General features: G+C 42.1%; 1 protein-coding gene across 1 annotated transcript; it reads right to left on the minus strand.

Moving 5' to 3' along the window:
- Positions 1-6,693: 6,693 nt before the first annotated feature.
- On the minus strand, positions 6,694-7,521 carry LOC109986127 (gamma-crystallin M2-like). Its single transcript, XM_020636692.2, has one exon. The coding sequence runs from the start codon at positions 7,420-7,422 to the stop codon at positions 6,868-6,870; it is 555 nt and encodes a 184-aa protein (XP_020492348.1). The 5' UTR covers positions 7,423-7,521; the 3' UTR covers positions 6,694-6,867.
- Between the last annotated feature and the right edge of the window lie 17,585 nt (positions 7,522-25,106).

Genomic DNA, 25,106 nt, shown 5'->3' on the forward strand with positions numbered 1-25,106 from the left:
ATATAATAACTTAACCATTCATGTGTTTGCATACCCATCTTTGCCTTCAGGTCATCTGTCTGAAATTCCATCTCAGCCCCCTTTTCTGTGCCTTAAACAAGCTTTTCCAGTCCGTCAGCCTTATTCCATGACAACCGGAGAAATAAAGGTGTGCAAAACAAAGAGTGCAGAAAAACTGAATGTGTTGAGCACAAGTACCCCTCCAGTGATTGCAACTAGACGCCTTCAGTTGTGTCAGAAACCCTATAGAGCGATGGTAACCACTCTGCTTTTAGTGCAACGTCTGAAATGGATCCTTCCTGCCTGAGGCCCTGAAAAAGGTCTCAAATGTAACATTACTTCCAACTGCTGCTTGTGCTTTCCCTTGTTGAAGGTATTTACATTTGTAATCAGCAAAAGATTTGGTGAAATGTTGGAGTACTGGTGACAGTGCCATAGTAAAGTCTGACAGTACAAGACCCACAGGCAGTCAATCCATCAGTCAGTCCATAAAACAGGCTGTCAATAAATCTGCCAGCTTAACCAAATGACTTTATTTGCAGGGACGAGTGAAAGCAAACTATTTCCAAATGAAGTTTACAGTAACAACAGACAGTCTGCGAGGCCTGAGGGCTTGTTCTGAAACCGGTTGTATCACTGCTCCTGTTTCTGTTTTAATGTTTTCACTGCATTCACAGATCATACAGCTCACATGTCTTTAGCCATGCTGTGATACCCAACTATTGTCACTGCTCAGCTTGTCATAGGGGTGTGAAGCTAAGATGAGTCCGTTTTGAAGTATGAAACTTTTACATGGTTAGTTGAGAATCTGTGGTTCAACTTTGACTTTAGCTTTCTAATTTGGCCTCTTCTCTTCTGCCCACCCTGTGAGAAACACCATCACAAGCACAACAGGGTCGTAGAGAGGCTCCTCCGTCTCACATTGGGTTACAACGTCTTTATGACGTCCATATTGAAGGAGAGGCGTCACAGGGGTGTACATATCCCACTTTGGGTGGCCAGTCTGAATAGGGCTACAGACTACAGAGAGCAGATGTCTGTGTAGCCATACAGCTTCTTTGCCAGCACTCAGGCCGGTCTCTCCTGCAGGGGTGGCCTGAAGTTTGTGTGCACACACTAGAATGAAGAACATTTATTTACCCCTTCTGACTGCACTGATCACATCGACTATTATTTGCCTCTTGGCATAAAGTCAAGGATTTGTGGTCGCACTTGGGGTGGGCAATACAATTTCAAGGGGGGCCCATGCCAACCCTGGACACTCCTCTGGACATGCCCCTGCACGTTGCTGTTCCGCTATTTCACTTGATCTCTGTGGGCATTTTTCTACTTCACTAGACGCCCTTCACTAAATTTGCACATGACAAATAAAGTTGTAAATCTTGGCACAGACTGATCCCCAAAAATCATGAAAATTGGGGAAGTGGTTTCAGATGTTTTTCTACAGTTTGGGGAGCTCTTTCTTTAAAGCCCTCCAACCTCCCTCCTCTTCTCTGCATAAGTAGGAGGGAGCCCCCATCCCCCAACAGACTCCAGTTCCCAGCACCCATAAGCCTGTTAATAAATCCAGACTCGCCAATTGTAGTCCAGCTGTTGGGTGAAAGTTGTGCCATGATCACAGACTGATGTGTGAGCTGATGTGAGCACAGTCTGGGACCCGCACACACCACCTCCACACACAATGAACCACCCAGAAGCCCCTGAGGTGTCTAATCCTTTCCCACCATTGTCCAAATATTCCTGTGACCACTCTGAAATCCATCATTCATACGTTTTCAGTTTTTTGTTGCTGTTGCTGCAGTCGAGCCTTGTGTTGAGCACTCTGCTGTGGTTTCCCCAGCAGTGCTGTTTGTGCCTCTGAAAATGCTGGCCTCCTTCACCCCGTGCTGTTTTTCAAACGGTAAGAGACTTGTCTTGATGTGACTCACAAAAGCAGCTTGATTGCAGTCATCCCCTGCCAGACCCTGTTTCTTTTTAACAGGTTTTTGACTAACTTCAGAGCCACTGCTGCCAGTGCCCAGGCGTCCAAATAACCTACAATGTGGCCAACAGATGCGATTTAGTGAGGAAATATTACTTGTTAATATAAGTAAAATAAGTTAAATTAAGTACCAGAGTATCTTAGACATTTTAACACAGGTACTACATGATCAGACATTAATGAAACATGCTATGTTGAAGGGCTGGCTTCTCTGACAACAATGCAGCAGCCAGTATGTCCTCCTTCTAACTTTAGATTCTGCTCCTGAATGCTCTGGATTTGTTTGGACCAGAGAAGGTAGGCACTTTTAAGACACCCCCACACGGCCGTTTTGGACGCCCCTCGGTTTGTCAGATATGAGAGCAGTTATCAGGTCAACAGGTGTTGCAGCGATGGAAGCGGACAAGAGAAGTGGTTCAGATAGAAGTGATTGTACCCGACCTAAAAAGCCTCTGCATGTTTCTAAGAAGCTCCACGAGCAGAAACGTGCTCAAACTAGGATCAATGTTGGAGATGATTTTGAAAAATGGAGAGAGGTTAGAACACAGAAAGGTTTACAGACCCATGCAGAGCTGGATAAACACTGAAGCTTCAATGTCCACGACTTGTCAACTCGCTCGCAAACCTAGGGGGCAGGGGGGATAAGTTCTCTCCAGTGTTTTGAATTTGGACTGCAGTACCCACTTTAAACACTAGGTGTTAGAGTTACATATTGCTCCTGTAAGGCCTAATACAAAAAAATACTGACTAGTAAACATCTTTATTGACCCACACTGTACGAGGGGTGAATTTTTTATAACTCTGTTTTCAATATCATGAGACTTACTCACAATAAGACGAGTGGCTGACCTGACTTGCAATGAACTAACTAAGAATGTGTTGGTACCAAAGCATTGCAAGTTAGTGTGCAGGGGTCAGCATGCACTTTTTAAAGTACTGTTAAATTGTGACTTTGAACATACATCTTCTTTTTGTGTCATTAAAAAAAAATAAGCTAATGTTGCCGTTATCTCGTGCTACAGAAGTAGATATGATTGGTGAAGTGAGAATTGAGGCTTAATAATTGATATTTGGTTGTGTGTGTTTCACACATCACACTTCAGGCCACCTCTGAATAAATCAGTGCCCCAGTTGGGCCACCCAAGTCAAAAGAGTCTGAACACGCCCCTGCTCATAGTTCTGTTTTATAGATGTGAAAGGATAAAATGCCTGAAATAAGAACATCTGACTTGGAAAAGGCCTTTTTCTTACTTCTCTATGTTGATTAAACAGCTTTAGAAATAGTAGTTCCAAACATTAACTTTCTCAGAACCAGGAACTAAAACAATTTTAAGATGTTTTCATGTAATTATAAACTGCCTGGAAAAAGGAAGACCTCGCAGGACAAAAAGCTGGACTAAATGGCCCTGATGATGTAGTTTTTCATGATGTTGTCTTTTACAGGAAGTCTCATGTCCTTGTCGACCTGTGTCACTGTTCGTATTACCAGGCTTAAATAAACACTGGATCCATAGAGATGAGCTCATTGCTTGGTTTGGGATTAGCCCGCTCACATCTTTTCACAAATGGATGATTTCGACCAAACAGGAGCTTGTCACATTGGATCACCGCCCGAGATCACAGAAGGCGGTATTAAAACATTGAACAGAGTTATTTTCAGCACAATCCATGAATAATTTCTGCAGCTGTCGACTGCCTCCCTCTTTCATCATAGACAAAAACATTTGCTGTTATCTGCTTGTAGCTAGCTCCTTAAACACAATCTTTGCCTACCAGGCAGAAGTGTCACATTCGGTCTTTTGTAAAGAGATATGTGTGGAAAAAAAACTGAGACGGCTAAATGAATCAATTGAAGAGCTTGATGTGTCAGCTGTTGTGGCTCCAGTATTGTGTGGTTTAGTCCTGCACCGTCACTGCATTCAATGGTGCAAAGTTGATGTGAGGAGGCATTTGGCAGATGGTGGCCCTCTCTTCATGAAAGGATGTGAGAAAAGATATTTCCCCCCTTTTCCTTTCTCGCCCTGTGATCTCTCCACACGGCACCAGAGACACAGGAGGAAGCAAAGGGGACACACAAGAGACCAAAACTCAGCTTGAGGAAATCTTCTAAACTGAAGTTTTTAACTTCTATTTGTTCCTTCACCCTTCTTTGGACCTTTAGCAACAATCTGCTCTCATTGCAACATAACGAAGAGGTTATGAATGATTTCTGCTGCTTCAACACAACCCAGTCTGGTTTCAAAGAACAGCAGCCCAGATTGATGCCCGGCAAACAAGGTGCTTCATTATATCTGTAAAAAGTTTCAAAAGATATGTTCTACCACAAGAACCAGAGCGATATGACTAACATCATGTATATACCGTGTCTGTGTATAAATTGACTGAACACAAGCAAGGAATGAGAAGGTGTCCTGCAATTCAAAAAGATAAAGGAGCAGTAATAACAGGAATGTACTGCAGTAAGGCAATAGGCCATATTCCCACAGCGTCCTGTGATGTCACACTCAGGGTGGGTAGTTTAAATGTTCTAATCAGTGCTGTGCACACGTCCGTCAATCCATTTGTTGTTAATCATTTTTAATTAATTTGTAGGAGCCGGGCTGCACAGTGGTTAGCGCAAATTACACTTTATCATGTTTTATTCTAACACTAATATGTGTCTCTAGTCTGTCTACAAACCCCCCAATGATGAGAGAAGTCCATCCTCTCCGTCCTTTTTCCTGCTCTACTTTTCAGTAAACGTGTGCTCAAACAGGCCGTTTGGAGATTTTCCCTTCATGACATCACAAAGGGCAGTAACCTCTCCCCCAGGTGGGTGACACTCCCACAGCTAGGTGTTTGTTCTGCCCTCTGAGTCTGCCTTCAAGACAATCAATAAATATCACTGAAAAATCCTCATTTTGTGTGCAGACTGTAACACCGGGAAGGGATAAAAGTCAAATAATTAATGAGTTGAAGGTTTTTGTTCTTTTTGAAAGAGGTGTTTTCCTTCGAATCCCAGTAATGACGTGGAAAAATAACATTTCAGTGGTGGAGTTGATTTAAAATCTGGAGTCCGCCAAGACTGAGGCCGAGACAAGACTGAGTAAAAATGATTTTGATTCCGAGATGAGGCCTTCAAAAAGTTGTCTTGAGACCAATACCTACCGCTGAAAATTCAGAGATATCAGTTTTTGAATGACATGTCTTATTGTAGAGAAATGTGTTGGGAGATTATCAAGCCATGCAACGCTGAGAATGTGCATATGTGTGTGCAAATCTGGGCTGTGGATTTTGCTCCTCATGTGTCGAGTTTTAATATAATTTTAAATGTTTGTGTCATAAAAAGCATCATAAAAAAAAACTACTTTTTAATTTCCGTCAGGGCTTCTTGGTTTTGACGGATCTCAGCTCTCAGTAAGAGATCTGTGAGCAGCTTCCTAACTCTCTGCTCTGTCAGTGGGTTAATGGGACATGGACTTGGAGTATTAGAGTTAAAATGTCTTAGTCATATCTTCTGATATGTAGGTCACAGATATAATGCTGCTCTGAAGAAGTGGGCAGGACCCCGGAGGAGCCACAGGCTGTATTGTATCCCGGCTCCCTGCCTGCATGAAGCAGCCTGACTAATGAGAGCTATCTGTTTGGATCTGCTCTAATTAGGCCTGACAGGGAGGCTGAGAGCTGTTACACCTGCTAATGAAGCGAGAGAGAGAGAGAGAGGGAACAGACGAGGTCGAGAAAGAGACACACCTTGACCTGCAACATGAGAGTGTGACTTTCCCACAGACACTTGGACTTGATCAGGATTACTGCAGAGCTGCATGGCGGCTGAACTCTCCCGTCAGTCTGCTGGGTTTTACAAGAATTACAAGAATTTTTTCCTTCCTGTTAAAATGAGCAATCAATTATTTGAATGCATCCGCTTCTCTTGTGAGTTGTTTCAGTCAGTGTGTAGTTTCTAACCTCGCTGATGGTTTTTGCACTTAAAGACTTCTTCATTTCTTTTTTTTCTTCTCAAGGACTGGAAGAGACGCAATGAGAGGCTGATTAAAAGTAATGCTCGGGGAGACCATTAATCATGAAAATAGAGGCGAGTTGAGGACAAATCATTTTCATAAAGAATGAATCGGATTCTTTAAGAGTCAACCGAGGACAGGGGCCTGGCCATATATGGGTTTTAATAAAGAGGCCTAACTAAAAAACCAGCCAACTTTCTGTGAAGTGAAGAGCTTGATGACCTTTTAAAGAAGGGTGCACATATGTCCTGATGTGACCAGTCCATCCTGTTTTCCAGCTCAGTGTCCCGAGTCCCCACATATATCGATAAAACACTAATATGTCCCAGAATTCAACAGTCCCTGTCCCATTTTTAACCAACCAAAACGATACACCGTGCTTACAATTGTCTGTAAATATGTCAATCAATCTTGAGCAGTCCTCTTGAAATGATCTACACATTTTCAGGAGTGCACGTGTGAAAACGGCTCCAATGTCAGCCCAGTGACTGACCTTGATCCAGTCCACGTTGTACCCCACCTTTGGCCCAAAGAGAACTGGGAATGACTCCAACCACCTTGACCCCAAATGGGAAGAGCTTTATAAATAATAGATGGATGGTCTTTTCGACCCCCACACTTTGCATTTTAATGAGGTGCATTTAAAAACTGCAGGAAGTGGAAAGAGAAGAAGAAGAAAAAGAAGAGGAGAAATAAATCCCAACACATAAAATGTAAATTTAAAATAATTTATTGGTGTTTCTTTATCTTCATTGTTGTGATTCTCTTTATTGAAGACATCTGTAATTGTAGATCAGCTTTCAGTCTTCTTTATCATTTTGTTGCCTCTGATTGTTCTTCAATTCGTTTTTTTCGGTAGCTAGTCGCTGCACCACGATGAGTCTCTCTCTAGTAGCAGGAGTCCATGATGCGCCTCATGCTCATGAACCTCATGCTGTTGGAGCCCATGCTCATGAAGCTCCTGTACTCTCCGGGCCTCATGTACATCATCCTGCCTCTGAACTGGGGCTGCTCGTACATCAGCCACTGGCCCTCCATCACGTTGCAGGACATGATGTTGCCCATGCCGTAGCGGTCCATGACGTTGTCGCAGTCCTCCATCAGCTCGTGCATCTGGCCCTGGAAGTTCTCCCTCTCGTAGATCCTCATCCTGAAGGAGCCCCTGTGCATGGGGATCATGCGGCAGGACCTGATGCAGTCGCTCATGCCCATCATGCTCATGTAGTCGGCGTACTCGCCCCTCCTCATGAAGTACTGGTTCCCCATGAAGTTGGTGCGGTCGTAGACCATGAAGCAGCCCCTCTCCACCCTGCAGGAGTGGCAGCGGTTCATGTAGGAGGACATGTCGGGGCAGTCGCTCATGCACTCGTAGGAGCGGCCCTGGAAGTTCCTCTCCTCGTAGAAGACGATCTTGCTCATCATGTTCATGCCACTGGAGGTCATCTTTGCCAGGTAGGTGTTGTCGCTGGGAGCGATGCTGCTGCTGCTGATGGTGCTGCTGGGGCTGGTGGTTGCTCTTGGAGCTGAACTGCTTGCCTACCTGGTTGGAAAACCTTCCTTTTTATACCTGACGAGCAGAGGGCCCTTTTGTGAAAACAGCCTGACCCAGCAACATACCATAGAAGCCCATAGAGCACTGAGGGTTGTCCACATTTGCTGCTGTTCCCCCAAAAGACCTTAGAGAGGCGGTTTCACTTCAAATACCGTCAAACAAAACCCTTTCAAAGGGTTAACAAGGAACAATGGCTCCTTTGTGACACTTGCTTTAGTCCCTGCAGAGAATAAAAAACATCCTTAGCTTTGGGGTTTGTCTTTGTTTTGTCAGTTTTTCCCCCAGTTTGCCTCGTCATCCATTAAAATTATCGAGCTGAGGTTCATTATGAACAAAGACTCCAGGTTTGAAAACGTCTAATAATTTATGAGCGTTTACTGAATATTTGAGTGTGGTCACTTACATGATCTACAGCCTGTAGTCGAACATTCATTAGGCGGGTTTCATTAATCAAGGGTGTCATTTACTTACACCACGATGTAAGATTTCATTCATTTAGAGTCATTAAAATTGATAAAGTATAAAGTAAAATACTTGTTTTTGATGTGTTTCTCAGCCTGTAAATTTAAACAGTAGTATGATTTAAGTTACACAAATCTCAGCTCCAACAAACTCTGGTGTTGTCTGCTTGTCGTTGGTTGGATCATTGTTTGGTAGGGGGGTCAAGTGGTCGATACATCCAAGACTTCATTCTGGTTAGTTGTTATTTTATAACTAAATCCACCTACAGAGAACCAACAAACCTACTCTAAATCAAACTGGATACACTGAAATGTAAGGACCTGGTGGACTTTAAAACCATCCAAATCATGTACAGAGTACAAAATCCTTGGTAACCGAGCAGTATCCAGAGGGTTTTTTCAGCATAGGGAAAGTAGACTCAATCTCAGAGGAATATTTAAGTTAAAAAACAGCAGTGAGGACCAACGTGAAACTACACTGTATCACAACAGAGGGGGTTAATTTATGGAACAGCTGCAGTGAGGAAATGAAAACATGTCAAACATTCATAAACATATTTAACAGATATAAAACTGAAGAGTCAATATGATTCAGTGTAAGGTCGGTACCGTCTACACAGTAATGAGTGTAATAAATGATATTTGTTGAGCTAGTTATCTGAATTATTTGACTTTATTTTAAAGGCTTGGGTCATGGATAAACTTTTAAAGCTATAAAGAAAAAAAGGATTAGGACTGGATTTGTTTTCACACACTTTTCAAACATGGACTGTTAATAGAAATCGTGCCACTACAGAAAGTATCCTCCGATTGTTGTTTGCTTTATTTGTAATATTTATGTTTACTTTTAAAATATGTTCGAAAAATAAATTAAAAAATAAATTAAAAAGTTTAACCTATCCCTAAACCAAAAAAAAGAAGAAGTTCACGAAACTAACAAAAAGTGGTTGGAAAATGTTTTTTTGGGAGTTAAATCTAAGCAACAGTTTTTACAGCCCATGGACGACTGTGTACATTAAACAGGCAGTTTGAATGTTTGAATCTGTCAAAGCTTAACAGCTTGTAGATGGGGCAACAGTAGCTCAGTCTGTAGGGACTTGGGTTGGGAACCAGAGGGTCGCCGGTTTAAGTCCCGGTGCGGACCAAATCTGTACATTAGTCTGGTAGCTGGAGAGGTGCCAGTACACTTACTGAGCACTGCCACCAAATCCCCCCACGCTGGGCAGCCGCCCTCCCTCTGACATCTCTCCATCAGGTCATGAACGTCGGATCCTGTTTGTGCATGTGTGTGTATTTCAGCCTATGTGTGTGTAACATGTTTTAATAACAGAGTGTAAAACTGAATCTCCCCCCGCAGGATTAATAAGGACATCTTCTTCTTCTTCTAGATACAACGGCCATTGATGGTTAAGCCAAGTGATGGGCGACTTGGTTCCATGAATAAGTTTGCATGTTTCAGAAGGTCATGCCATTGATATGTTTTAAAACAGTGCAGTGATTGAAATGTTATTGTATGTCATGTGTTTGTCTGAGTGGTATAAGAGAGGATATGACCATCTGTGTGTTGCTGACCTGATGTGGTTATCACCAGGCATATTGGGAGAGTCCATCACATGCAGACACTTCCACATGCTGTTTTTCCAGCGTGACAGACATGAGCATTGTTCTTGATCATTAGGTTAAATGTCGAGGTCGTTCTTCTGGACGTGATGCTCCACATGCTGAATGTTTTGCTGCAGTTGTTCTTGTCAATCAGTTCAACTGCAAACTGCAACTTTAACCAGAAGAAAAGATTTATACACTGCAAAAACTGGAATCTTAGCAAGTAGATTTAACTAATTGTTATCTCATTACACTTTTTATAAGCCATAATCACAAGTCCAAACAAAATCATATTTCAAAATATTAAAAGCAAAATGTGAGGCCTGAATTGCTTGCATATAGAAAATCAGAATCTGCCAATGGGACGCATGGGATATACGGAGACTAATAGTCCTCTAAGCGGGCGGCCCAGGTTCAAGTCCAAACTGTGGATCATTTCCCCGCATGTCATTCCCCGCTCTCTCCCGATTTCCTACTCTATCCACTGTCCTATCAAATAAAGGCAAAAAATAAATCTTTGAGAGAAAAAAAAAGAGAGACGTCTATAACTAAATCAGGCCTCGCTCGCATCTAGGGGAATAGCAGCTGGTAGCGCCTGTGGCGGCCGACCAGATAAAAATAAGTGGGAAAAACTGGATTTGAGGAAACATAGAGCTCTCGCTGTTGCTCCTAGACGAGACAGGGGGGTGGATGTAAGGCCTCCTTAATGATTTGATTGGCTGCTTGGGCCAAAAGTGACATTGACAATTGACGAAGGGTGATTCCGCATCTTAAGCTGCAAAGTTGAAGAGAGGACCCGGCAAGCGCGCAGAAAGTACATCTTTTTTCAAAACACTTATCAGGTCAAATTTCTTTTGCCCAATTACCAGATAAATTAACTTATTACAAACAATACAGGCCTTATTTTGCTTATAATATCTTGAAATAAGATGCTAATCTGAATAAGTCAGGTGAAAGTGGCTTATTTTAATTGTAATGAGATATATTTGACTAAATATTTGACAAATACACTTACTAAGATTTAAGGTTATGCAGTATGCTGAGGCAGGTTTTAATCCTCTTGATGAACTGTTACATCGCACCCACCTGTCAGTCGGTTAACTATAGAAAACATATATCATTTTCAAAATCAAAACAAAGCTGTTTTAAATAAATTCACCCCCCGTACAGGGTGTGCCAGTGAGGACAGTAACTAATCAGACCTGTTTTGTTTTTTTGAACCAGGCTGTAAACATGTTTATGCTTTAAAAACTGCTTTTTTTTACCAGTCATGTGTATGTGACTTCTGGTGTTCCTGGAGCCAGCCTCAACTAACAGCAGGACTTTACACTTCCACATTGGCTTAATTTTTCAAGACGATGAGGTTGCTGCTTGGTTGGAACTCTTGCTGATGCATCAGGACAGTTTTTGAGGGAATATTATCATCTGGAGTGTACAGTACATCTTCAAGGGTTAGGGTTAAAATACATTGTTTCTTTGTCTGTGGTAAATGGACTTGAGCTTGTGTGGCGCTTTTCTAGTCTTCTGACGACTCAAAGATCTTTTACACCAAAGATCACACCTTCACATTCACACACTGATGGTAGAGAGTCCATCAGAATTAACTAATCCCATTTATACACCACAGACGAAGCAGCGGGAGCAGTTCAGCGTTAAGAGTCTTGCCCAAGGACACATCGGACATGTTGCTGCAGGAGCTAATGGATCAAGTCCTATCATAGAATAAATCGTAAAAGAGAAATAGTTAAATAGCCTGGTTCATCTGGCTATTTAACTATTGTTGTGTTGCAAATGAGAATATGGATCAATGAGTGCAAAAACAAAAAACAACAAAACATTTGACGATCGTTCAACGATAGACAAAATCTGACATATCAGGTTCGACTGTGTAAATCGAAGTCGAAGTTAGCGACCGGCCTAGTAAACACACACACTCCGGTTAAACAGAAAAGGTTCCACAGCCTGAGAGTCACACAGAGAAGTTGTGGTTGTCTGAAACTTGCTCCAGTTTCCATGTAAACTTTGACCATCTCACTTTCACTTCTTGTATTGCTTCATTCTGTTTGATTTCTCTTTTCGTTTGTAGCTAACATGCTTCTGCTCCCTCGGCCATGAAGGATGAAAGAGTTCACGCTCTCAGTCATGAAGGACTTGGAGCAAATGAAGCTTAACGTGTTTAAAAAAAAAAGATAAAGACTCCCTGGAGCCCCTAAAGCTCAGCTGCTCGGCATGTATGTTGAGACAGGGATGTTGCAATCAGCTGACTGAACCATAACACTGGATGTTATCATACTGCCAACAACAGTTTGCTGTGTGGCCACTCCATTAAACTCAACACGGTTGTTAAACTGAGTTATGGCAGCTCTGTTTGCTGCTCCAGGTTGAGCAAACAACAAATGTCAGCACAAAGCGCTCATATTCTCCTGCAGTGTTTGTCCACAGAAAGTATAGGGTGTGGAGATCACCGGGCAGCAGAGGAATTCCTGTGTTTTTCTGCTTTAAGGAATGTATGCCTCGTCTCCCGACACCTCTCTAATGTGAGGTCTAGTGGTGTTTCTGTGCTGTAATTGGTGTCAGAATTACCATAAAGCAGGAATAACAAAAGAAGTAGACTTTTTAAAATACTTTAGAGGGGAATAACGGTGTTTTTAAGAACTTTTTAAAAGTTTCTGGACTGCATGAGTCAAGCACTTCAGCCGACAGTCTGAAAAAAAAGAGGCTGCAATGATTATCAAATGTTCCAAATCAAAGTTGATCCACCAAATGTCTTTGTTTTTGCTACTGGAAGGCTAAAATGGTAATTCTTGGTGTCTATAAATATCAAAAGGATCACTGCAGAAAGACCTTGATGGTGTATGCTAACCACATGCGACGCAAGCGAGCGAGTGATGCAGCATGAAGCAACGCGGCCCACTCAATGTTCAAACCCAGATGCGGCACTGCATTTCTATTTCCCTTTCTGTTGCCAGCATAGACGTACGAGGAAGAATGGGGCTCTACAAGACACTGACACTCGCTAGTCTCACCCAACAGAACTCGTTAGCTTGTTGTACAAAGTGGTTCATTAATTAAATCCACATACGATGAAAATGTTAGAAAAGCTTTGACTCGTGTCAACACCGGAGGAAAACTTTATTCAGCTCACCGCAAGACATTTATTGACCTCTGAGTGTTGAGATTTGAGTCTGCATCTCATCAGTACAAAGCACCACGTAAACATTTGTCCACCTTCAAAATAAAAGCACCAGATGATTATACCGAAATTCACAGAGAAGATAATTCAATATTTAATGGATACAGTGTGAGCAGCGATCGTGGTGGTTTTATGGAAACCAGAAACAGCCGTTACATTGTCCTCTTCAAAGCCACCAGACTTCATTGACAGAAACATCATTTTACTTTGAATATTGAAGTTCCTGATCAACAGCTTCCTCCAATTGTTACATTACATTTTACGTAATCACTTTCTACATCGTCACGGCCGACTCAAAGAGAGACAAATGACAGGAGGAGTCAAACAAGGTGTCTGTGTAGGCTTTCAGTCATCCAGGTCATTTTCAATTCAAAGCTTGATCCAGAGGTACCTGGACTGGTTGAAGATCTTGAACCAGTCCAGCCAGTCCAGTTGCCTTTGGATCAGCAGCGCCGCCACACTCTGCTCAGTTTCATATACGCTGTCAGTCTATATTCAACAGAGTACGCTGCAGGCATGTGTAAAATTAGACAGAATATAACAACCTGGACAGGAAGTCAGGCAAAGAAACGCACAGGTGAATTTCAAAATAAAACTTCTTCTATAAAAATATATGGAATCGCGATGGTATTTTCCATCACTTTATCAACATAACGTCAAAACAGGCACCGAACGAACAACAAATCATCCTCACAAAGATAATGCAACCTGTTGTTTGCATGTTTGTCTCGTATTCCAGCGTGATCATGGCTCACGCTGACGTTCCAGAAACGGATCCAGTGTGGCAGGACACACAATGTCTGACGGACCGCGGTGTGCACAGACTGTGTGGAAATCGGTCGTTATTTTGTTGTATTTGTGAGAGAGCAGGCATTCAAGAGGTGTTTTCAAACTGCTTTGTAAGGTGACCTGAAGTGTTTTGAAAGGCACCTCTAAATAAGATTTATAGTCATTCAGAATTTCTTAAACGCAGACAGTGAAACTCCTGAAACAAAGGCCTGTACGTTGTTATTTTAACACAGCTGCTGATAGAGGATCGGTTCACTGAAGAACTGAGTTTGATAAGAAGCGCTCAGCTCAGTGTGTGCTGCTCGCTCAGGATGAACCCACACACAGTGCTGCAGTGGCAGGGGGACTCAATGTTAACTTGTCATACAGAGTAATTGCTGCTCATTACGCTGCGCACAGCTGGAGACCGGCCCGCTCAGCCGCAGCCTAACTGCCGATCTTTAAGCTACAAACCAAAGAAGTCTCCTCCGTCCAACTCTACTCTCAGTGAACAGCTGTCAGTGCTCGACAAGAAACCTAAAATTCAAAAGCGATGCTCTGAAAAAGCAGAAGTGAGAGCGCTCAGGCTTGTGTGCATGTGTTGTTGTGGTTATTTAAAGTTTGAAAGGAAACAGAGTTGAGAGATTTGTTTTGTGTGTTCAGAGTTGTCCTTCAATTTCCTCTAATCATGAACAGAAAGGGAACTTTCAGCCAGAGCATTTCCTTATCACGGTGGAGCTTTCAGAATCAATTCAGCTTCAGATGAAACTTAAAAGTATTTTATCGTGTTCATTTAGTGCACAGTTCATACAGATGTATACAGGGAATAAGGAAAGGGAGAAAATGTTCTTTCAAAAAGTATCAAAAAATGTCAATCCTTTGTGCATGGTCAAGTTTAAAACTGAAAGACAGAATAAGAGAACTCAGCTTTTGTTTAGGAACTTAATGTGTTTGAAATTTCGGCTGAAGTGTAAACATCCATAGATGAAATGCAGGGATGTGTCCAGAGAGGTGGCATTGGGCCAATCCTTAACTAGGATCAGCTATTTGCCTTTCCAGAGGTGGAACTTTTGGTGAAATCCACTATTCAGGGTGTGTTGCAAAAGGCAGCTCATAGTTTTCAGTGTGCAGATGTTAGTTTGCAGTTTTTAAAATAGTTTTAATTGTGACTTTGGGCATACATATTATTTTTGAGTCCTTGAAGAATTCAGCTTAGAAGATGTCAATGTTCCCATTATCTTGTGTTACTTCCTTCATGTTTTTGCACACAAACTTCAGGCCACCCCTGCACAAGTCAGAGCTCCAGTTGGGCCACCCCCAGTCCAGAAAAGATGATGGATGAAATGCATATGAAAGCATAAAATGTTGACCAAATGCCTGGCTCACAATTATTATTATTATTTTTTAATCTGAACATTATTTTGAAAATGTGAGAGAGAGTGACGACACATGACAACACATACTCAAAGATTAAACACCTCTTGTTCCTCTAGTGTGTCGTGTGCAGTGTTAGGCCCAGTGTCCACCTAGCGTTCCTTTCTGAGCACCAGCGTCTTTTTAAAATAGTTATCCATGAGTAGAGAGCGTTTGCAGAAGCAGGGGACCTCGGTCACATCTCTTCACACACAAACATTCAAGTAAACAAACACGACAACAAATAGCGACAACTTTTGGACTTCTTTCAACTGAGTACTCACAAAAAATGAAGTTGAACTATGGATGAAGACGTGGCAACGGCGTACACATGTAACATATAAGTGGAGGGGAGTAAAACTTGATTTGCGACGGTTGTTCTTCCTTCTTCAGTCAGCTCGCTTCCCGATTGGCCATCATTTTGTCCACATAACATTCGCAGAGTGCGTGCTCTGCTGCCTTCGGAGATCCCCCGACACAAAACATGAGATCAGATCCTAAATATTGAACGTTTAATATTTGCAATCCGTACCCCGCGTGTACCCCGCTTCACAAATCTGTACTGTGAGGGGATTAGGTGCAACACTTTTCCCCTTGGATTTGTTGATTTGACAAGATCAAATTGGTTCCAATATAGGTTTTGTATTTAAAAAAAAAAATTTCTTCACTTTTGTGTTGTTGTGGGTAGTGAAACTTGCAGAATCACTCAGAAACAAACAGATGCTTCTGTGAGGCTTTGGCTCAACCATCGTGTTTCCATTTAATAACTGCCGAGTCGGCAATATTGTGACCTTTCATTTGTGTCTTAAATGTCTGTGCTTTGAATAAATGTTAAAAAATAAAATAAAGGAAGCGGTGGTTTGTGTGTGGAAGCTGGTCTGTTTTTTCTGTCAGTGATTGGTACGACATTGTCAGTCAGCACTTTCCATGATAGAAAGGAAGAAAAAATTTAAAACATTGGTTTACACCGTCAAGTACACACTGAAGATTAAACTGGGACTACATTTCCCCTAATGTGTCCCAGATAAAAACTGCATCGATTAATTAAGCTCTAACTGATGACTTTTGCTGAAGGCGTGTGTACTCCAGCAGAGAGATAAATTACACTCCTTAATGGAATATAAAGCTCCAGACTGTGGGAAAAAGGGAGTTCAGTCACACGAGCGGGCACGTTTGCATCGTCTGCTGAGCCTAAAATCAGACTGCACATGACTCTCACAAGAAGAGAACATTTTGCTGCACTGTTGAATTTTTAATGCTCATTTTTTAGGCTGCAGTTTAAGCACTTCCTCCTGCGCTGCAAAATGAAATGCCACTTTTATAGATCTCCTCCAAGGCTCTGCTGCATCTGCATAAAAACACAAACTCCCTCATGGTTTCCCTCTTTATACCACACACATGTCTGACTATATTTTTTTGACTGCCTGTGAGGTAGAGATGCAGTGAGAGAGCGCTCCATAGTGTTGCTCCTGCAGAACAAATGAGGTCCAGTCAGCGAGGGGCAGCTGCAGCTGAGCGCTAACACGTTTAAGAGCGTTCACAGAGGTCACTGAGAGGCAGCCAGGCGCTGATGTGCTCGGTGTCGGCTCGTCCATAGAGGCTCAGCCAGCCGTTCCTAATGACATCGCTCAGTGACGACGCTGCTGATTATGTGGCGCTGCTCTCGTCAGGCCGGGGAATGAGTGTTGACAGTCACATTGTGTGCTGAATGCAGGTTGACCCCCCCGGAGGTCAGGGGAAGAGTTGCACTATGATGTCACAGGTCAGCACTTGTTGCCTCCAAAGTGAGAGAGACGGCCTGTCCAAAGAGCTTCAGCAGAAGTCAAAGTTTGTAGTCCTCTTTTAACGTCCAAACACAGGCTTTTATTTATCTCTTAAACATTATGTCTGGCCCTACGATGACCAAACATTGTCTGTAGCTTTTCTTCACTTTTTAGTTTCAAGAAAATGTTTAAAATGTTCACTTTCCTCATGTCCGATGTAACTTTGTCTTTGTCTCTCTCCCTGATGACTTTAGGTTTGTAAGTCCACAATGGATTCTTTTCTTTAGAATTCTTTGAGAGCTTGGATTGAGGTTTTGTAAGTGTGATTGGTGTGATTATTTTTCAAAGTTTGTTCTTATGGAGCTCAACAGTGACCGCCCACTGGTTCCGAAAGTTAGTTTCCTTGTTCAAATCCTCCATTGACGTTTCATAAAATCCCAATATCAAGAGATTAAAGCATGTAACCAAGACAACCAGCTACCCCAATACTCATGACTATACATTTGATTCGGCACCAAACAGCATTAAAAAACTGAGAAAAAGGCAAAGGGACAAGACCTGGTCCATATTTTTCCTCTGAACTACCCATCCCACAATCCATTGTGAATAATACAGCTTCTTAAAAGTAACTTTAGTCGTTGTTATAGTGTTTATACTGTGAATACATGTTGTATTGTGTTGCAGTTTTTGAAAAAATAAATTACATTCACTGCCGCATGACAAGGTTATTACATTTACTGTTAGCTAACTAACTAGCTAGCCTGCTAGCTAAACTGACCATTTGCATAAGGCGCTGAGGGCCCTGGGAAACACTGCCATGGTAACAGCGAGATTCACCAATCAGAGATGTCTCTGTGACACTGTGTGATTGTGGGTAGTGTATTTCTTTTCCCCGTTATCAGGAATAAATCATGTTTGACCTAAAACGAGGTTGATATCAAACGAGCTTGTGTCTCCTACAGGATAAACCATCGCGTCACACTCAGGTATCTCGTGGTTACTCTGGGATAGTTATGACATCACGGCTAATAATCAAATCCGCTATGGAGAAAATGAACTGGATTTCTACTACCAGAACCACAATGCTGATCTCTATTCCAAATATACTCTATGGCAGTAGTCACTTGAGATAGAGAAACAGCTAAAGCACACACACACACACACACACACACACACACACACACACACACACACACACACACACACACACACACACACACACACACACACACACACACACACACACACACACACACACACACACACACACACACACGAGCAGATGGACTGATGGACATGAAGGGAAAGGTCAGCTTCTAGTGTGATTAGAAAAAAGCAGCAGTAATTGAACTAGTAGGAGATAACATCAGCCTGTTGCTTGCTGTGTGCTCGTCTCCCTGCAGTAAAACTCCACTCAGTACTTCAGTGCCATTGGCTGTTGTAAATGCAAATTTCACTCCCTATTGTTTCTTTTTATAGGAAACATAAATATTTCAGATCACACTCTGGTTGCTCTTTCTTGAGGGAAAATCCAGTGTTTCAATCCTGGGCCCTTTTTAACATACTTAGAGATCCAAACGACTGAGGCCAGGCAAACCCTGTGAGAATTGAGGAATTTTTTTTTTTTAAGGTTTATGTTTGGGGATTTTTATGCTTTTATTTTAGAGACAGGACAGTGGATAGAGGCAGAGATTGCGGATTGAGAGAGAGTGTGGGGAATGTCACACGGGATAGGAGTCACAGGTTGGACTGGAACCTGGGCTGTCTGCCTTCGTACATTGGGCGTGCACACTAACCACTAGGCAACCCGTGCCCCATGGAGACTGTTTCTGACCCAAATTTAACGTAGCATGACAGGTTTTGAAGTCTGGCCTAATTTAAACTCAATCCAGAGTTGTCTGCCGTGCAGTGTTCAGGAGGGCATGAGGGCCGATCGGCTGCTTGCAGTCAGATTGGCCACGCCCATAAATACACATCAATTGAAAATCAAACAAATGAGTTATAAAATATATTCACCCCACAGACAATGTGTGCTGACAAAGACATGAGCTAATCGGACCAATTTAGTTTTTTGTACCAGGCTGTAAACATGTTAATTTCTGCTGTAAAAACTGTCTTTTTTTGAATGGGTGTGTATGTGACATCTGGGTTTATGCAGCAAGCCTCAAGTGGACACTTGAGGAACTGCAGGATTTTGCACTAGAGGTTGTGAGCATGAAGGTCGTGCTGGACAATTCGAGTGTGTGAGGACACAATTTGTGAGCCTAGGTTGTGAGTCTAAATTGATTCTCTTATTCAGTGTACATTCTTATTCCACTTCAACATTTTTACAGCAGTATGTCTAACCTAAGACTTTAAAAAAGTCTGAACTGTCTTGGAGATTGTGTCAGTAAACAACACAGGCTGTTTTAGTTTTTTTGTATAACGTAATCTTCCACTTTGTTAGTCATACAGCGTGAGCAGGAAATGATCATCTGACAGAAACCCACACCACAAGAGCAGCAATCGTTACATGATAATAGGAACCTCGACTGAAAGGTGATGACTGTATGTGTCGCTCACTTTGCATCATACCGCTCTTACTAATACCTTGTACTTTCCTACAACTGCTCGGAATAAAAAGTAGTCAAGACGACCGAGTGAAACCGACCTGAGGAAGAGAATAAGTTTACAGACGAGCTAATGTATCAAAGTATAATTTACATGAGGTTTTTATCACAGCAGCACATACAGCAACAGCACGGCAGCTTTCAGCAGCAGCTCACACATCTGGTGTTTGCATGGCAACGATAAACACGTCAATAAACCCTGACTTCCAGAAATAAAAATTATATTAGAAATAAGTAATAGTAGAGCTGGCTTTCAGTAAGTTAACTTCTATAAAAATATATATTCAGAGCAGGTAAGCTAGACTCATACAAACCAACATGTTCACTAATATCTGAGTGTATTCATTTAAGTAGGGGAGTGTTTTATTTCCTTTATATGTAACATTTAATTTGCGCTGACAGAATATTTCATACATCACTCTGAGTATTTTTAACCATTCTGAAGTAAACATGATTAATATTGATGGTCGCTCTCATGACGCTCTGAGTGGATTCAGCTCTTCTTGCGTCACCATCCTGTCACAGCTTCAGCTCATGGAGCAGATAAGCATCCAGTGTGCATGCACGACCATCACCCGTCTTCAGCTGGTACAGCTCATTACACTGGAGGTATTGTTTGCAGGGGGTGTGCATGCATATGTGCACAAACACGTACAGATGTATGTACACATACAGAGGAATGCATGTCCACCAGTGTGGGCTTGTTGTGTTTCCGTTCATGGCACTGTCAAGTTGGTGACCTCCTATAGGCTGGATGGTGACAGAAGTCAGTATGAAGCTTGTTTGTGTTGTATCCCAGTTAACCCATGACAACACCATGTCAAACACAATAATACAAACGTTGTTACAGAGTGTCAGGGGTTGGTGTTCAATTGTAGCACAAAACTTCTTCTCGCCTGCCCCTCTGTTGGTACCAACATCGGCTCTGCTGCTGGTTTAGCATGCTCAAATGCAGGACCATGGCTACCCCACCTTACCCCAAAGAGGTCTAACAAACAGTCATATAACAGTTATAATCATTCCATATAAAATGTATAGAAATATAACATCACCAGGGAGTCAGATCTCCATAATTTACGAGTTCTTCAGGAGCTCAAGCTAACTTCATTTCTTTCAAAATACCAAACATCTTTGCAGCTTTGTTGCTTTGAACATCTTTGATTGAGGTTCAGAATGGTTTGAGTTCCATTAGTTCCTGTTTTTCTGTTTATGCAGTCTTTCCTATTTGTCCAAAATAGGCTTGAATGTTCCCGGTGAAAAAACAAATGATATACTTTAGAGTTCAACAGTGTGGTTCGGGAAGTTAAAATCCATGTTCATGTTCTCGATAGCGGATTTGATTATTAGCCATAATGTCATAACCATCACAGGTAGACTTACCACGAGCTACCAGAGTGTCAAACGATGGTGTATGCTCCTGTAGGAGACACCCGTTTGTATGATATCAACCTGGTTTTAAGGAAAATATAGTTTATTATGTCTCTGATTGGTTAAGCTCACTGTAACCATGGCAATGTTTCCTGCCCCTCAGCGCCATATGTGAAACAAGCGGCAACCCTGTATTGAGAAATGAAGCCAGTGCGGAAGTGCAAAATCCTGCAGTTCGTCGAGTGTCCACTTGAGGTTGACTGCAGAAGCACAGGAAGTCGCATACACACCCATTCAAAAGAGCCAGTTTTTAGAGCATAAATGAACATGTTTACAGCCTGGTTCAAAAAAACGGAGTAGGTCTGATTAGTTATTGTCCCCATGGACACACACTGTACGGGGGGATTCATTTTTGTATAACGGATCCATTTAGATTTTATGAATGATACATGTTATCCATAGTAAGGCGCAGCTGATGTACTGGAAGCTAGCAGGAGTGCAAATTCCAAATGACAAAAACAGATGGTAAAAGAGATATAGCTGCACAGAAACTGTATGTTGTGGCCTTTGCTCAACAAAGTGAGACCCCCTGAAAACAGACTGCAACTGCACTTGTACGTCGTAGATTCTGGATATCTGACCTCCTGGCAAAGTTCAGGCTTGTCTTTCCTTCACATATAAACTCTTGAAATTTCCATGGATAAGATCTAGGAAACCTAGTGTAGAAAGGCCAAATCTTTTAATGCAGAACTGGGCAACCAAGCAGCCCAATGCACATGGCACATGGGGACAGCAGTGGAAAAAAAAAGCTCCCATCCATGTGTTAGTAACTGTAATTACATCCCACATCCTGATGTGAAGCAGATATGCACCAAAGGCTTTTAATAGGCTGTGCAAAGAGCAGCAGGAACAGAATTCAGCCGAGATGCTGAGTGTGCAGGAAATGTTCACCACAGCTCCTGGTGCTGCCGTTGCCCTCAGGTCGGGTGAGTTTTAGGAGAAAGATGTTGTTCCTGTGGTGGACTTTCTCTGCTACAAGAACAGAAGTGACAAAATGTTTCCTCAAGTTGAACAAGAAGGAAGGGACTTTTTGTCTGGGCTGTCTGGGCTTTCTCCTCCCTCTGAAGCTGTCGCTTTGGATAAAAGCGTCTGCTAAGTGAATTGTAGAATTGTAGTTACTCAGTCTACTTCATGCATTCTCTGCATTACTGTGGTACAACACTGCCTCTCTTCTCTGCTGTTTACATTACTTTCTGCTATTTATCATACCAAGTCACTTTAATCACTTGTCACTTTATCTTGTCATTCTCTGCAAATACTGTCTCAATTCCCTGCATAGTTAACTTCATCATTCATTTTGTACTTGTATATACCCCCTATTTTCATTTATCTTGTCTTATCTATTCTGTTTAATGTGTATTTTTTAGCTTTCTTGTCTGTGCTGCTGCAACGCCCGAATTTCCCCCTCTGGGGATCAATAAAGTACTACCCTATCCTATCCTATTCTATGTTATGAGAAGATATTCATTTCTCTTTCAGTTTTCTGATACAATTTCTGCATTTCAAATATTTTTGAAAGCATAAAATACTTCAAACTAGTATTGGATTGTGCACTGACTTTTAAACTGTGTATGTGGCATAAAGAACAGGCCAAACAAAGCGGTTGGAAAACTCAATTTTAAACTATGATTAGTCGACATTTTTGTCTATTTACAGAGGAAACGTGTAATTACAGAGTTAATATTCCACTTTCCTCCCACGTGTAACGTTATTATTGACAGCAGCATGAGGAAAGGATCTGAATGAGCTCATAATTTGAATAGTCAACATGACCTCATTGGTTATGCTCCACATCCCTGCATGCTGGCTTTATTTCATACTGAAAATATCTAGCCCTGTTGTCACTGTGTGTGCTGTGTTGAAAAAAAAAACAAGCAGTTTTAGCCTGGATTCAACCACAAAGAATGCAGAGCACCTACAGGGTTTCCAGAGAGACACACAGGGCTGTGTGCGGCAGTCAGACTGGCAGAGCCGACTCTTTACAAAACCACAGATATGCAGACGCTGGTTTCATTTTCCCAGGCGGCACATGTACAGAAAACATGGAATATCAAGACACTTCTTAAGGGTTAATGGATGAAAGAATGTTTTTAAACACAATTAGTAAGTTGGGTTTTAAGGCTTATTTTGGGGCCTTTTTTTGCCTTTATGTAAATGGTAAATGAACTTGAGCTTGTATCATTCTTTTCTAGTCTTCTGACTACTCAAAGTGCTTTCACACTGAATGTCACACCTACACATTCACACACTGACGGTAGAGACTGCTGAGTAAAGAGAACATCAGAAGTAACTAATCACATTCATTCACATTCAAAATCCGCTGACAAAGCTGTGGGAGCAATTCAGTGTGTCTTGCCCAAGGACACATCAGACATGTTGCAGGAGCTAGGGATTGAACCCCCAACCTTCTGGTTGAGAGACAACCGACACTACCAACTGAGACACTGCTGCCCCTGGTAGGATGGTGAATAGAGTCAGAAATCAGGATGAAAGAGAGAGGGGGATGACATGTGGGAGAGGAGCCACAGGTTGGGTTCAAACCTGGGCCGCCTGCCTGGAAGACAATAGCCTCTGTACAAAGGGCGCATGAACTAACCACTAGGCTACCGGAACACCAATTAGTAAATACATTTTGACATGCACTCAACTTTTTTGTTATGAACTTTTCTATATCAACACATTCTCGCTCGTTATTATTGTGGCCTTCAATGCCGGTCAAAAGTTGTGCTCAAGCTGCAACACAGCCACTAGGTGGTAGCCATAACTGGCCGTAGCTCCGGTTAATGGGCCTGCTCTCCGAGCTCTACAAACTGGATGTAATAAAAAACAGTGAACAGATATCATCCCCTAGGATGTGCGGTGTGGCAGTACTTTGATCTTGAAAATGCAAAGAAAGTTGCATGATGGTTGTGTAGGTTTTACTGGCATCTCGACCAGAGCAATGGGTAAACACATTTAGCCCACTTACACATGGGAAGCAAGACAACAGTCATGCACACGCATACGTGTAGTTAAAACAAGTATATCTCCAGCCATCTCATAACACATTTGGATAACGTTGCTTTAGATTCTTAAATTGTTGGTTTCTATTTATTTTTAAAGCCATCGAGTACAGTCACTTCTATCTGAACCAGTTCTCTTGCCCGCTTCCATCACTTCAACACGTGTTGGTTTGCCGTTTGCCTCGCAAACTGAGGGCCGTCCAAAACAGCCATGTAGGGGTCGCCTTAAAAGCGCCTACCTTCTCTGGTCCAAACAAATCCAGAGCATTCAGGAGCAGAATCTAAAGTTAGAAGGAGGACATACTGGCTGCTGCATTGTTGTCAGAGAAGCTTCGATATAGCATGTTTCCTCATTTTATGATTGAATTCAGGAGTAATCTTACAGATAGTTTCTTCAATGTCTTTTGTCATCCTTTTCCAACATAAACTGTTTTTTTTAGAGTCACTGTTTGATTTATTCGCTCCACTTGGCCAAAATAGGGCCACAATGGATGACGTTTTAAAGAATACTAAGGATGATTCTTGTAATAAAATATATGTCCATTCCTAAATGTATGTGTGTTTGTAAACATATTGTGCAGCTAAAAGATGTACAGCCCAGACAGAAATATTGACACAAACAATAATGTGTCTCTAGAGAAGCTAAGAAACACAGAAGTCCTGATTTACGTTTGTCAGAAGAACCAAAGGTTGGAGTAATCAGCATTTCTAACATGTCATGGAGGTTATGTAGAGCACAGACACCGTCTCTTCTCTTTGGGAAGGAAAAAAGACTGGCTGCTCCACTTTAAGCTCCCCTTCCCCTCCCCCACTCCCATCCTCAGAATCTGGGAAATTGTGACTTCTTCCCGTATGATTTCAATGCCAGGCATGCCCTCAATTCAGCCTGTGAAAGGACGCATTCCTTTCCAGCTGAGCAGGGGGTAGTGTTGTCCCAAAGATTAGTCCTCTTCTCACCCTCCTTCTGGAGACGTGCAGCTCCGCTCTGAATTCCTACACGGGTTGTCTTGGTGTGAGTGCTTTTTTTCGAGTTTCTTCTTGCATTCCACGTATCCCCACAGAAAACACTCACTTCCTGTGCTGCGGTGGATGGTTTGTCTGTCTCTGTGGTGACCCTGAAGAAGTAAAAAAAAAAAAGGAGAGACAAACAAGACTCACAAGGCAAACCTGCCAAAAAAATCTCCTCCCTATATGCACCATTGGAAAGCATCGTATGAACTTGTGAAAATGAGGAATGGTGAGAGGATCAACAAGCTTTAATTGGGCAGCTGTTAAAAGGCCCTTCACAGTATCACTGGCATCATCCACTCTCTTTTCAAACTCTGATAAATAGTCT

Source organism: Labrus bergylta, chromosome 15, assembly GCF_963930695.1.
Source record: "Labrus bergylta chromosome 15, fLabBer1.1, whole genome shotgun sequence".
Classification (NCBI taxonomy): Eukaryota; Metazoa; Chordata; class Actinopteri; order Labriformes; family Labridae; genus Labrus; species Labrus bergylta.